The sequence below is a fragment of the Apium graveolens genome, chromosome 10 (assembly GCF_009905375.1).
Source record: "Apium graveolens cultivar Ventura chromosome 10, ASM990537v1, whole genome shotgun sequence".
In the NCBI taxonomy this organism is placed as follows: Eukaryota; Viridiplantae; Streptophyta; class Magnoliopsida; order Apiales; family Apiaceae; genus Apium; species Apium graveolens.
This window is the reverse complement of record NC_133656.1, coordinates 206,597,049-206,612,708: the sequence shown is the minus strand read 5'-3', so window position 1 is coordinate 206,612,708 and position 15,660 is coordinate 206,597,049. Positions and strand designations below refer to the sequence as shown.

At 35.2% G+C, this 15,660-nt stretch overlaps 2 protein-coding genes and 1 long non-coding RNA gene across 5 annotated transcripts; 2 read left to right on the top strand and 1 right to left on the bottom strand.

The window, feature by feature from the left end:
- Nucleotides 1-5,544: 5,544 nt before the first annotated feature.
- Nucleotides 5,545-8,470, top strand: LOC141693453 (uncharacterized). The gene is made up of 3 exons (XR_012563127.1): nucleotides 5,545-5,848; nucleotides 7,977-8,069; nucleotides 8,145-8,470. It is a non-coding gene; the product is annotated as an uncharacterized LOC141693453 (long non-coding RNA).
- A 1,146-nt stretch (nucleotides 8,471-9,616) lies between these two features.
- LOC141691717 (uncharacterized) lies at nucleotides 9,617-10,033 on the top strand. Its single transcript, XM_074496475.1, has one exon. It carries the CDS (start codon nucleotides 9,617-9,619, stop codon nucleotides 10,031-10,033), a length of 417 nt encoding a protein of 138 aa, XP_074352576.1.
- Nucleotides 10,034-10,634: 601 nt separating this feature from the next.
- LOC141689115 (homeobox protein knotted-1-like 3) lies at nucleotides 10,635-15,091 on the bottom strand. Of its 3 annotated transcripts, none has more exons than XM_074493294.1 (6): nucleotides 14,351-15,091; nucleotides 13,378-13,498; nucleotides 11,553-11,746; nucleotides 11,351-11,482; nucleotides 11,112-11,248; nucleotides 10,635-10,919 (listed from the first exon to the last, which is right to left on the bottom strand). In XM_074493294.1, the coding sequence occupies exons 1-6, from the start codon at nucleotides 14,933-14,935 to the stop codon at nucleotides 10,892-10,894; spliced, it is 1,197 nt and encodes a 398-aa protein (XP_074349395.1). In that variant the 5' UTR covers nucleotides 14,936-15,091; the 3' UTR covers nucleotides 10,635-10,891. The 3 variants fall into 3 exon arrangements, with proteins under 3 accessions (XP_074349395.1, XP_074349394.1, XP_074349396.1); XM_074493293.1 differs by having other exon boundaries at nucleotides 10,635-11,032; nucleotides 14,351-15,090; XM_074493295.1 differs by having other exon boundaries at nucleotides 10,635-11,024; nucleotides 14,351-15,090.
- Between the last annotated feature and the right edge of the window lie 569 nt (nucleotides 15,092-15,660).

The window sequence follows — 15,660 nt, the reverse complement described above, 5'->3', positions numbered from 1 at the left end:
TGTTGACATTCGAGCATCGTGTGCCTTAAACTCACTTTGCAACTGTTTTGCAACAAGCTGCGAATCGCCAAATATTTCTAAAATCTTCACCCCCAACTCAATCGTTAGGCGCATCCCTGCTAACAAAACTTCATACTCGGCTACATTGTTTGTTACTGGAAATGAGAATTTCAAAGCCTGTTGTATTTTGAAGCCCTATGGACTGATTAAAATGACACATGTGCCCCCTGATGATGACGTTGAGGATCCGTCGACATAAAGAGTCCAAGCCGTTTGTGGAAATGATGTTTCTTCAATTATAGGATTGTCAAATTTGCATCTACGATAAAATCTGATAAGATTTGAGATTTCACTGCATTACATGGTAGATATTCAATGTGAAATTGGCTGAGTTCCACCGTCCAAGCGGCGAGGCGCCCTGTCATATCCGGTTTGTGCAAGATACGCTTCACGGGTTGATCAGTCATGACTTTTATCAGACGGCCTTGGAAATAGTGACGGAGTTTTCTGCTTGCTACAACGAGAGCATAAACTAGTTTTTCCACATGTGGATAACGAGTTTCAGTATCTTTTAGAGTATGGCTGACGTAGTAAACTGGAGCTTCTCGTCCGTCGACATCTTTGACCAAAACAGAGGCTACCGACCCATCGGAGGCTGATATGTATACTTTCAGAGTTTCACGGGGCAATGCTCTTGCTAAAACAGGGGGGCTTGTTAAAAAAGTTTTCAGCGCTTCAAAGCTTTCTTTACATCGATCATCCCATATTAACTTCTTGTTCTTTGATGCTTCTTTGATGACCTTGAAAAAGGGACTATATTTTGTAGAGGCCTGTGGTATGAAGCGCCGAAGGGCCGCTATGCAACCAGTGAGACGTTGAACCTCTTTGATGGTCGATGGGTCTTTCTTTTCAGATATAGCTTTAATCTGCGAGGGATCATCCTCGATCCCCCGTTGGGAGACGAGAAATCCTAAAAATTTTCCAGATGTTAAGCCAAAAGAGCATTTTAACGGGTTCAATCGCATGTTATTACGACGAACGTTCTCAAATGTCTCTCGAAGGTCGACGACATGACAGCTTGAAAATTTTGATTTGTTATCATATCGTCGACATACACCTTGAGGTTCCGACCCAACTGATTTTTAAATATTTCATCCATCATGCGCTGAAATGTTGCACCAGCGTTGATCAACCCAAAAGGCATGCTCCGATATGCAAAGACACCTCGGTGTGTGATAAACGCTGTTTGTTCCCAAACTTGATCATCCATCCTGATTTGATTGTAGCCTAAAAATGCGTCCATGAAAGATAACAGTTCATGACCAGTTGTTGCGTCGATAAATTGATCTATGTTCGGCAAAGGATAATAATCCTTAGGGCATGCTCTGTTGAGGTCGGAGTAGTCAACACACATCCTCTATTTTCCATTACTTTTCTTAACCAGGACACCATTAGCAATCCATGTCGGAGATTTTACCGGTTCGATAAAGCGAGCCACTAAGAGTCGATCAAGTTCTTCGATAGCTCGACACTTTTCTTCTGAGAATGTGCGCCTCTTTTGCTTGACAGGATTCTTTTGACAGTCGACGTGCAGGGAGTGTCTCGCTACGTCGGTTGGAATTCCCGGCATGTCGGATGGTGACCATGCAAATATGTCCGAGAACTCCCGGAGCAACCTTGTTAATTTGTCTTTTATCCGAGGACTTAGATCTTTTCCCACTTGAACCGTTTTTTCCGGGGAATGTTCATCTATCACAACATCGACCGTTTCTCTAACAGGTGAAAATGAAGGATCCCTGGGATGTCGATGATGCTACTGGGGTCTATCTGAACGACTTCGTTGACTGTTTGAGAATCACTATCTTGTTTCTTGGGCGCGACGGTAGTAAAATAACATTGTCTTGATACCGCCCGGTCGCCACATATCCCCCCTACTCCAAACTCGGTCGGGAACTTCATCTTCAGATGGGGAATCGATGTAATGGCTTCCAATGCCGAGATTGTCGTTCGGCCTAGAATGACATTGTGGCTGGAGTTTGCACTGATTACGTGGAACTTGACTATTTTCCATACTTGGAAAGGCATCGTGCCGAAAAGCACTGGCAAGTCAATTGTTTCAACCACTTTTATCTCATTACTCATGAAGCCATAAAGAGGCGAGTGGGTGTATTCTAGCTTTCTGTCTCATATGTCCATTCGCGCGAAGGCGTGATGATAGAGGACGTCGACTGAGCTACCATTATCGACAAAGATCTTTTTTACTGTATTAGTGCCGATTTTGGCGGTGATAACCAGCACATCTTGATGGCCTCTTATGATATTTAGGGCATAATCTTCATCTGAAAAGGATATGATTAGAGAGGGATATGGTGATTCTATTTTGTATCCACAAGTTAACCTGTTTGCGACTCTTAGGACATTGAGGATTAATGTTGCACACTTCTCGAGCGTATGACTTACGAGAGTTGTTTGACATGCCTCTAGCGGCGTAACCCCCAAAGATTACATCGACTACTCTATCGTCTTATCTTTGATGAGTCTGGTTTTGCCCTTCAATATAATGGACGAAATGGCCTTTTCTGATTTTTGATTCAATGAGATTGCTTAGCTGGTAGCATTGCTCTATAGTGTGTCCCATATCCTCATGATAATCACAGTATCGAGAGCTCGGGGGCGACCCGGCTTCATCGGCCTTGGTGGTCGAAAGTCAGGTTCTATTTTAGAATTGCCAAGATTGTTGCTTTATCGACTGTGAGTTTGGTAAACTCTTTATCTTTTCTGTCACGGGGCTGCCATTTTCTATCTGAAATAGATCGTCACTGATACTCTTGACCACTAGGGCTTTGACGCTTTTCTTTTCCCATATCTCTTCTCGGCGGTGAACATCGAGGGGATTTGGAGTTATATATTCGCGATCTCGGGGACCGAGGGCTATGAGTTCTTGTCCTGTCATACTTGTAGCTAGAGCGTCGGGGAGATCTTACGCTTCCCACTGCTTCTTGGAGTGTCATTCGATGTTCAACAATCTGAAAGGCCGCATGAAGATGTTGGGGATATTTTTCTATGAGTTCTTCTAGCAGAATGCCATGTCGGCTTCCATCAATGCCTGCTGCTAAATAGTTTACTGCCAAAGGCTCCTCTAGGTCTGTTATTTCAGATATAGCCTGACGAAAGTGACCTAAATAGCTTCTCAAGGATTCCCTAGGCCTTTGATGCATCGTAATCAAAGATGCCGTGATCTTGCCCATTTTGTAGTTGCTTGAAAATCTTGTCTGAAATTTAGTCTTCAATATTGTCCAGGAGTCGATTGACCTAGATGGGAGATTGTTATACCAACGTAAGGCTATGCCCTGTAATCATGTAGAGAAGAATTGGCAACGGGCGACTACTGAGTGTCCGTAAAATGCCATTCGACCATCAAAGGTGTTAAGAAATCCCGATGGGTCAGTTGATCCATCAAATTGATCGAGCGTCGGAGTTTTCAAAGTCCTGTCTATCGTAGCTTTTTCAATGCTTCGAGATAGAGGGCTTTCCACCGGGGTTTCAAATCTCGATTGTGTTTTAACTAAGTCACGCAACTGAGCCATATCTTCCTGCATTTTGATGAACTCCTTCTGTGATATCGAGTCTGTTGACATCGACCCTTGCGGGATACCCCTTGAAGAAACTGTCCTGGGGCGTCGAGGTCTGGAATATATAGACTCGGTAGATACCTCCTCCTCATCATAATAATAATCTTCATCATCCTCCGACAGCTCCACATATCCAAGCTCTTCATCACCACCTTCCTTAATCGACGCATATTTTAACTCCTGCTGCAAACGCTGAATTTCTCTTTTTTTTCTAGTTTTGCTTCCAGTCTTTTGGTTTTAGCCTCTATCATCTTAAGTTCTTCATCTGAACCTTCCGTACCTTCTATCTCCTGCTCCCGTAGAAGCTTCTTCTGCTTCAACTTTTGCAAATACAACCTAGCATCACTGGAGAGCACCTGCTTTCCTTTTACATTTGACAGGTGGTCTCTGCACCTGAGAGCCCTCAGGTGGGGGTTATCCTCCACCGGAAATAGCTGTCTTGGCTTGAGTGTCGATGGTGCTTTCTCTTTTTCTGCTGAATTAACATGTTCAGATTTTTGGACAGTTTGGATCTCAGCGGTGTTTCCACATTTCTCTGGATCTTCTTCTTCAATAATCATGTTAGAGTATCAAATTTAAGAGTTCCTTCTAGCGCCAAATGATGACCCTAAATATAAGTCATATTTATGTGAGGAACAATACTCTTTATTAATACTTATTTTTCCAACCCCTTCTAAGTAGGGCAATTAGTCTCTATTTATAGGGAACACTTAATGTGCTTTTTCCTTTTACCATTGGGCCTCTATTGGGCTTTTTATTACAAGGTTATATACTAAATCTCCCTTCTATAGTCCTTCCTCTTTATTCTTTATTCTCGGGCCCAATAGTTGTCGCATGTTCAACAGTGATCCAAAAATTCAAATTTGGTGCACGATAGATTATTCAAAATTTTCCTTCAACAGTGATTCAAATGGTAATACAAATTTGGATCAGTAAACAATACTTAGATCTGTCAATTTAGATAACTGACTTGGTTTTGAATCAGATCAATTTCAGATAGGGTTCATTTTCGGATTATGATATATTTGGAGACCATTCAGATCAGATTTGATTCAGTTCGGGTCTAATTCAGACTAAAATCAGATGAAATTCAGATTAAAATCATACAAAATTTGGTTCGGATTAAATTCGGTTCAGATATTTTCGAATCATAACTTATTAATCTTTTTAATTTGTGAGACTTAAAAAATAATTATTTTTTTTAAATTTAGTATTTATAATGTAATATAATGTACTTTTACAAATATTTATGAAAAAATAAGTATGTTATTATAAACATTAAATTGTTTAAAGTATGAATATTGTTTATTTTGGGTCATATTCGATTCGGATAATATATAATTCGGGTTTGATCGGTTCCAAGTTATAATCAGATCTTGTACTTAGATTAATTTTTGATTAAATTTGCGGATCAGTTTAAATTAATTTTCGGATAATAATCGGATTATATAATTCGGATCTCATTTCATGAATTTCGGTTTGGTTATTCGAATTCATACCTATTTTTCCTTGTCTAACAATACTGATCCAAATTCAGCACCTCCAAATTTACGTAAATATAAAATCATGGTATTATTATTAGTGTAATTTTTAGATTACTAGATTTAAAATTGATTTGTGATTAATTAATAAATATTAATAATACAAATGATTAATCATGTTTAAACATTAAATTTAAGAATAAAGAATTTTATATGATATTTATGTATTGTAATATGTAAAAATTAATTTGGATCACGCTGTTGTAGTTTGTCCGAAATTTGAATCAGAAATTTTGATTAATTAATGATCCAAATTTAGATTTTTGGATAAAAATAGTTGGAAATGACATTAGGCATATTTTCCTGGAAAATGTTCATAAATACTGCAATTAAAATTCGATCACGTCAAGATAATGTAGCGGATGTGCAAATCCACAAATTTGAGCATTTCGGTAATAGAGAGCCAAAGAATGACTTAACTGGTTGGGCAGAGAAGGCCAACAGGTCGGTTTGCATGCGTGAGAGACATTAAAGTTGTTGTCGAGCTTGCTTCTTTGGTGACATCGTTCTTTACACTCAATGAGGCAATTAAGACCACAAATCGGCAGGATTAACCAAGATAATAGTTACATTTTTCTCAGCGACTGCACTCAAATGCTCATGCACATCTCGACAAGCAGCCTTCAATTAGTTATACTGTACCTACTGGGCACATTCTTATGTTTATAGCTCCAGGTACGTGTTGCTTTCTCCAAAGTTCTGTCATCCCCTAAAATTTAAACTGCCCTACAGTCTAGGCGATGTAGTAATGTTTAGCTTGATATTTTCTTTTAGTTGCAGTTTATTTATATTTACCCCCTTCAGAAAGCAAACACCAAGGCAATCAGGAATGTCAGAATCAGCATTCCCTATTACTAAAACATTATTACATCCGGTGATAATGTAATTATACAGATAAACAATATAATCAGAAATTCATATTCTTAAAAACCCTGTAATGATAGAACATGAAAAAAAAACAACTTCATTCATGTTACAAATTTATTTTTTACTTAAAAATAGATGGACGTTTTGATAGATATTATCAAATACAATCGTTAAATCAATGATTATGAACTTATTTTGAATGCAGTTAATATAAATTTTATGATAAAAGTCATTTAGTATTACCTGCTTATTGTTAAAAAAAAAAATTCAATTTAAAAGTAAAATCGACGCACGTGAACACTGACTAATAGAAATTAAAATCTATTAAAAATAGAAGTAAATTTGTGCTAGTAGTTGGGATTTAATAATATAAAATTTTAAAAATAGTTATATAATTATCTGGTGTATACCAAAATTTATTACTTTTCTGTTCCAATAGAACATATAGTTGGAATTTAATAATATACAATTCTCAAAATAATTAAATAATTATCTTGTGAGTAACAAAATTTGATATTTTTGTACTATTATGTTTAAATAAATATTAGTAGATATTCGTACGGGCATGCAATTAAAAATATTAAATTGATATTTGCGAAGAATTGAATTTCATAACTTGTGCGAAACAAAGACTAAAATTGAAATATTAATATCAAATTTAAATTTGATAATGTATGATAAATAAATGCTTTTAAATTACATAACAAAAATAATTGAAACCTGGTATAGGATGAAATTGCACCGCATAGTTGTAGTTGTAATCTTGTTATAAAAATTTAACAGGTTAGCGTGTTAGTTTGCAACTAATAGGACTGTTTTGTAAAATGAATTGTATAATTATTTTTATGAACCAAATATATATTTAATATTATAATTATTCTATAATTATCTTTTTCAACAGAGTTTATACTTAATTATTGATAAAAAAATTGTTTTTCAAAATAAAAGTAAATAGATGTTACTTTTACTTATTTTAATATTACTTAATAAAATTTAAATACAACTCATAAATTTTTTGTTGTTAAAAATTGTTTTTTTAACTTAAAAGTATTTAGATTATGGGATGGACACTAACAAATACAATAGTTAAACTAATAATTTATATGTTTAAATAAATGTTAATGAAGTCATTTATTATTACTTAATTGTTGTTAAAAAAAATCCCCATTTTAAAATTAAATTAATGTTTGAATGAATACTAACTTCTACGGTTATAAATAAATTCTGTATAGTATAGAAGTCAATTCAGGTCAGTAGTTGTAACTTAATAATATAAATTCTAAAATAGTCATTTAATTATCTAGTAAGTGTCGAAATTTGGTATTTTAATAATTTTGTGTTTCAAGAAAACGTTATTTTGCTCACTAAAGTGTATAGATTAGTTAGAATTGAGTCTTCTCTTATTTACCTCGAAAGTTAAAGCGAAAAAATGACAAAAATACCTTTTTTTAAAAAAATTTGTGACCAGAATATCTCTTTTAAATGGAGATACGCATTTCGGCCTTTGACTTTTAGTGATACGCATTTGAGAAATATGTGTCTTTGTGTCTTGTGTATTGTTTTTTTCTTTTTCTTTTTATTTCTTTTTTACCTAATACTCATTTCTCAAATGTGTATTATACTTAACCATTTCACAAATGCATATTAGATGTGTATTTTTGGTCATACACTTGAAAAAGTGGTATTCTTGTTACAATTTTTAAAAAATATATATATTTGGTCATGCCAAGTTAATAAAACTCACAGTAATAATCCAGGTTCTGATGTTGCCGCAGAAACAGCTGCTTCATCAATTGTGTTCAAAGTCTTAGATCCTTCTTATTCGACAAAATTACTTTAAACTGCCATTAATGTAATTTCTCTTCCAAACCAGACTTGATATTCCAATTGTTCTTATATGATCCTCATGATAGAGTTGCATTCTTATGACATGCAGGTCTTTAAGTTTGTAGACGAACACAGGGGTAAATACAGTGACTCGATGACTTCGGTAGTCTGTCCATTTTACTGCTCATACTCTGGATATCAAGTAATGATCAATTAGCGTTTCTTTTCACAGTTATCTGTCAAATATAGTTTTTAATGTAGGCTTTTTTATAAACAGGATGAGCTATTATGAGCCTTTTTATTGGTGGAACAAATAAACCGGATCCGAATGCAACAGTATATCCATTAAAGGTTAGGGAGGGAGAGAATGCAATTATAGAAGAGCCTATTACATTTGCTGAGATATACAAGAGGAAGATGTGCAAATATCTCGAGATGGTTAAGCTCAAGAAACTGGCTAAAGAAAAAATGTTGCAAGACTCAGGAGTGCACACGAAATTTTCGCTTAAGCTCTGTCAATTTAATCATGTAGTTTTTGAATTAATACCAAAATTAATAATTCTCATTTTTGTTTATTTTGTTGACTTGTATGAAAAACAGGTTTATGGCATATTCAATTTACAAAAAAATCTTATTAATTTTTTTTTGAAATGTTACATTAGGTACTTAAATGTTACAAATAAATTGGTACAATATAATACAAATCATTATAAAATTGTTACAATAGCTAAAAAAATGTTACAATGATTTTGTGACCCACCAGTGGGCCCCACAGGTGGACCCCATTTTTTTTGGAAATTGTAAGTGCAAAGGTAACATACATAATGTGATACTATAAATATAGATTGATGTTACCTTAGACTGCTATTGTAACACAAATGTTAATGTTACACCAGGGCAAAAGTAATGTTATCTTAGGGACCAAAGGTAACTCGAAAAAAAATAACTTAATTTTTATGTTACCTTAGGGCGTTTTATGGCTGTGGTAACATTATTATGGGCCTGTTGTAACATTTTTTTGCCGTTGCTATAGGCCATCTATGGTATAGTGATGCTTGGTGGGAGGAGGTATTATTTCATCATCTCCTACAAGTCATTTTTAAAAGGATTATAATCCCTCATTGTTATCCCATGTAAAAGAAACATGAGATTGAAAAATTTAAAGAACTATATTTCAATCTCAAATATTATCCCACAAAACAAACATAGGATAAAATTTTAAAAGATTATACACTTAATTCTTCCAAACAAACTTAGGATATGATTATCTAATCCATAGGACTAATTTTGGATTACTGAAACAAATATGTGAGGAATGATTATGATCTCAAATCGTTTGTTTAAACTCCTAAAATTGTTATCCGAATTTCAGATGTACAAAGAAAGTATGGATATTCTGGTACGCGTTTACTGGCTTTGGTGGACTTGGAATGGAATATGAGGGCTAGATGTTTCCTAAGCACCGTGCTGGCCAAACAGTGTGTAATTCGTTTCCTGGTCAGATAAGACTCCAAACTACTACGCTTATCAACCCTGTTTTTCCACGACATTTCCCCCTTCACGCTCATCTCCTTTATTTTGCCGTCCCTCTTGTATTATATATCTCTACAAAATCATCTTAACATCCTCATCACATAACAAATTACCCCGACCTTAATTCCCTCTCCTCTCACTCACACACCCGTATATAAATTTTTACGTATTAAGTTAATTAATTGTACAGCCACAGAGCTAGTTAAGGTTGTGAAAATGATGATGAGTAGCGATGACAAAGCTACAGGGATGAATGAACGTGATCAGCAAGAATACATGAACACGTATGGATACGAAGAAGACACGGTTTCGAGTTCTCGGTTCAGTTGTTTCGGGTCTTGCTTTGGTAATCGAGAATGGAGTTTGCTGCATGGAGGAGAACAAAGAGAGGAGTCATGGATGATCATAAAGGCCAAGGAGGTGAAGGAGTTCACAGAGGTCGTAGCAGGGCCTAAGTGGAAGAATTTAATTCGAAAGTTGGGAAAATATACCAAGAAATCAAGAATGGCGGAATGTAGACAGTATGATCCACAAAGCTATGCTCTTAACTTTGATGATGGTTTGGATGATTTTCAACAAGATAATGACAATGCTTTGCTTGGTGCTGCTTTCTCCAATAAGTTGTCACAATGAACCCAACAGAATAGTATTTTTTTTACTTTTCTTTTGTTCTTTGCTCATCTGTCGTTGCTTCTTTTACATTTATTCTGCCTTTCTAGATTCTATGATATGTTTATAAATGTACAATGTAAATAAAAAGATTTAAAATCAATTGATCAACAATCATTGATTTATTATTATATTTTGGTCATTGAAGAGGAGTTCATCCTCACAAATACTATTTGTATAGCAATGTCTGGAGTTCGATTCTCGCTCTCTTTTTTATGTTTGTAAAAAATTTTGGGTTTGACGACTAGTGCAAGAATAATGTAGTAGCAAAAGTATGTGAAACATTATTTTATGTTTGTAAAAAAAATTGGGTTTCAGGTAATGTAGTAGCAAAAGTATGTAAAACATCATGACTAAGTGTTGGCACAATGGTTAACCTCTTGGTCCCATTCTGTCTTTTTTATGTTTGGAAAAAATTTGTAAGAGGTTTTGGCAACTAGTGCAAGAATAATGTAGTAGCAAAAGTATATGAAACATGACAACAAAGTGTTGGAGCTCTTGGCCCTCTTCCGGAGGTCAAGAGTTCGACTTTAGGTGTATGCATATGTAATTAATTAGCAAAAAAAATACCAAATCTAATTCAGATTTATACAAACTTAACTTTGAAACATAGGATTCATTGTGCAACCAAATGAAAACGCAGATATATAAACAAGACTTGTCCTATTTTTACATGCTTATCTGCAAATCTCATACATAGAATGTGCAAGTATGTACATCACATTTCAGTTCTATTTCATCCGTCTGTATTTTCAATCACTTCAAAGAGAGGATCTACAGCATCAGCTTACTGGCACCATAGATGATACGCTTCAATGGAGCTCATGTATTTGCATCTTGGAGTCTTCCACTTCATACACATTATATGAAACACATGTGATATTCACCAAAAATTTGACACAAGATGATCTTTGATTTTTCTATCATTATATTAATGGCTCATTTCTAGTTTCACCTGCATTACTTTTTTTCCGAAACCTAACATTAATAAAGAGCTCCAAAGAAATCTACAAACCAACAAATGAAGAGTCACCCAGCCTACCTTTTGCGTTTGCTCTTTGTAACAGTTGAGGATGACGGGTTGCTGTGCCAATTTCTCTTTCTTTGGTTGATGAACCAATTATTAATTTGCTTTAGTTGCAAGCCTGTTTCTTGCACCAATCTTGCTTTATCCTCCTCCTGGAACAACATGACAACTAAATGAGCACAAATATTAAGCAAGAAACAAGTATTGGTAACAATTAATGGCGAGTAGATAGAGAGCGGTTAAGCAATACTTACTGTTGGATATGGCCATTTGGAATGTGATTGCCACCAGGCTTTTAAGAGGGAAGTAGTGTCACCGGGAAGTTTTCCTGCTCTTCTTTTACGTAGAATTTCCTCTCTAATGTCCACAATTTTCTCCTTGTAACCCTACAAAACCGGAAATAAATAAGTTGTGGCAAGTACATTTTATAGTAAAAGTTTGTAAAGGCCTGCCTACTTGTTTCAACTCGTGCTTCAGCTCTTGTCTCACACGTTCCATCAAGGACCTCTCACTTTCTGTAGGGACAAGAGGACCAAATCCCATGCTATCCGGTCCATCTAGACTCCCGTCAAACAAATTAGTCTCACTATCATCATGATCATCATCGTCGTCAGACATTGTTGCACCTGTACCTTCACCAGGTGCTACACCTGTATATGTGACATTACACGCATAAGAAACCTAGGCCACTAGAAAAGAAATTCAGTGGATAACTACCTAGAACCATAGTGACTTGGTGACATTATTGGTTCTACTACAATATAAAAAGTGGAAAATATAGCTATCTTATATTTGATAATGTGACAAATTGCTCTAAGTTACTATAGTAGTTCAATTATACTCTTAATCCACCTGTTCAAATACCAAACTTGAAGCAACCTCATTATCAATCCCTCAAATGTGCATTATTAGTTTGTGATACTTTATTAGTGTATCAGAACTTCGAAGCAAATTAGTTTGAAGGAGCTAGTTGTAAAAATATTTTTCAAAAGATGATTCAGAGTTAAAATTACAATATCTGTCTACTCAATTAGTACTAAAGAACAAATTATTGGATCAAAATGCATAGGCAATGTATTCGGTTCATATTAACAAAATGGTAGAAATTACTTGCAGTGATCAAGGCAGCGGAATGTTAGTAAAATGTTTTCAGAAAGAGATTTATAGAATGTAAGAAAGAAAAAGAATTAAGAAAATTAAGAAAGAAGAAGTAAATTATAAAGCAGCTCATTTAAATCCACAATGATGGTGTTCCCTCCAGACCATGGATTGATACTGCTACTACTAGTCTTCTACTATTTACTAAGCTGTCTACATCAGTGCAATAAGTAAAGTAGTAAAAAGCCAGCTGAGAACCATGGAGACGGAGCTAAAGGGGAAGGACCTAAGTTCCAGCTGGTACAACACACATGCCAGCTTGAACATGCTCTCAACAATGTCAAACAAATCATAGCTTAGAAACGTCTACAACCAACCAAGGCGTAATTATCTCCTGGTTAAAGCCCAAACTCGGTCATTAATTATAGCCCCGTATTTCCGTACACTGTGGTAGTATGTAAGTATTTTGGATCAGATTTAGTTGTTTGAATTGTATGGAATTTACAAGTGGTAAGCGAATATTTAGTATCTCAAGTTAAGAGTAAAGAGCAATAGCAATCACATGGATTGACATTCATTTAAGCTTGCTGATATGCTTGGACCCTGGAGAGTTAAGTATCTACTAAAAACAGACTGATAATAACCTAAAGGCTCTGAGGTATGGCCGTGTGGGTTGTATGGCTCTATATCTTGTCATTTCAATTCCTATCATAATAATTGATAAGTACCATACAAATTTTGAAATTGTACTAGAAAGCTGAAATTAACTAACCACTTTCTCATCAATAGTAATAAACTACCTGTCATCCCAAATTCACAATTGACACACAACAATTCTTGTATATCAATGTAGTCCCTTCTTGTGAAGCATAGTTTGTTTAGTATTTTCACACAAAGTATGACCATATAAGGCAATAGCATGTCGGTAAGTGTATATTGATAAAGAGACTTTCAGTTAGATAAACTGAACTATTATATGGATGCAGGAAAATGTATATATGATAGAGTAATATTCACTTCAATCGCAAGTGAGCAAACAACCAGCTTAGAAAACTGAATAATCCCGGAAATAACCATGAAAAACATGTTACATGGTTTTTTATGTAAATGTAATTAGTATCATGCAGCTTAACAAATCTTCTTTGGAAGACAATTTATAGGAGGTAAGCAACAAAAAATTAACCTGTCAGACTTTGCAAAGACTGCTCAAGTTCCCAGCAAGCCATGACTGCTTCCATTGCATGCACGCGGACATGTTGTTGTAGTTGATCTTTGAAGGAAGAGAGCAACAGAACATAATGTGTCTACATCAAGACAGAAACAAATAAAAAAGCAAATTTAGAGGGAAGAACAACATTTTGCATCATACACTTGAAAGTATTATTCCGGTGCACAAAACAAAAGATATCACGGGTGCTTCTTATGTTTTTCTGTAGGATTTTAAATATTTTTCCAAGTTAATATCTAGTTCCAAATCAAGAAAAGTGGGTTGTATTTTTATCTCAGCAACTATTAATACCCAACCTTTAATCTCTATGCAATAATATGAGACAAACACCACAATGTACAAAATTTATTTACTAGAAAATGCCTAATATGGAGAACTAAAAACACAAAACAATCAAGACATAGACATTCCGAAAGACGAAAGTGGAGGAACAAAAGATCTCCAAGACAGTCCTAAGTAATCAAATTATTGTACAATATTCTTATTATGTGTACCTGTTTTTTCCAATTCACATCACTCATCACACAATTATTCATAATCATCCATCTATTACTTCACAATTGTAATTCAATCAAATCACAATAGACTGTTGACACGATGCTTCACTAACTAAAAGTCTAAAAGAGAAGAAAATATCTCCAATAACATCGGAGAATAAAAGAAAAGACTCCATTAATATACAATTTGAGCTCAACAAAGCAGCTAAGGAATGTTTCACTAGAACCATGCTTAGTCCAACAATTTCACAAATATGAATCGCTCATCAAATACGCCTCTTAATTACCAGTCAATTTAAACAATTAAATAAATTATAGAATAAATACCAAATAAATATTACATGCAACTTCAAAATGATCAAATTTGAATAATAAACCTAAATTAAAGCAAGTCATGAAATGAAATACTCCGTAAGATTTAAATATGTTACCATGAACTGATCAAGGTCCTTTGCATCAAGCGGATGACTATTATTCTGCTGAAGAATCGAGTACTTAGCAACAACCTGATGCGACTGTTCCAGCTGCGCATCAATCCTGGGGAGCTGATCCACCGGAGTCGCAATCCGTAAACACGAAACATGAGCCGAAAGCAGCTGATCATAAAGCGGATGCGCAAGTATATCCGCTTTACTCTTCGCATTCTGCCAATTCCTCTCCTCACTATCATTACAATTCTCATTACTCTCGTACTTCTTCTCCGGATTACTCATCGGAATCATCGTCTCTCCAGACGGCGCAACGTCGTCATTTAACGACCTCGAAAGCCACTGATTGGACGCGGAAGAGTCGGAATTGGTGGTCTGTAAGTGGAGAAAATTGCCGTCGGCGGCGGTGTAGTGGTGGTTCTGTTGACGGAGAATCGCGTTGTTGAGCCACGTGGGAGGCTTGCCGTTGACTTCGGACGGCGGCGAGGACTGGCCGGAGAGGTGGAAGAGAGAGGCGTTATCGGATAAGTGTTGGTCGGAGTAGTGGAGGGCCATTGCTTGAGAGATGTGGTCCTGGTGAAACGCCATGGTAGAAGAATTATAGATATAAAAAGTTGTGTGTATATATATTTATCTCTGGTTGTATTTTCAGAGGAGGTCTGGTTAGTGAGTGTGGCTACTCAAAGTCTTCCCAGAGAGAAGAGTATGAATTACTCCATTTTTATCCCTTTTTTAATACGTGGGATAGAGACAACTTTCAATAGGTGTGTACATACAATTTTTCCATCCTTTTGTCGTGAACCTTGTATTTACTTGCCTAACCTGGTTTAAGCAAACAGTTTATCCTTTGTTACCGTGTCCTGGTTTCAAATATTGATTTTTTTTTTAAAACAACTACTCATCATCCGTGAAGTTATAAATTATATTTATCAAAAAACATGTTTTAAGTTCGATATTTGGTTGCAAGAAAAATAAGTGTATAATATAAATTTTATGCGAAAAATTGAATTATGAACATAATACTTCTTTACTTTCATTTGTTTTGATATTCTTTTATATTAACGTAAAAATATTATTACATCTTTCAAGGGTTTTATATCAAATTGCTCACCGAACTCGTTAAAATATATTAAGCAGCTCTTTAATCTTCACGGCGACTCATTTAAACCACTAAAATATTAATATATCTCACTCTGTTGGTTTTTTAAATTTTTTTAACAGAAGTGTTATGTTTGCCGTATATTCCTTTGATTATTATGGTTTATCAGCAAATTTGAGTGCCTCTCTCTTATCTTTATATCTGTTTAATTGGT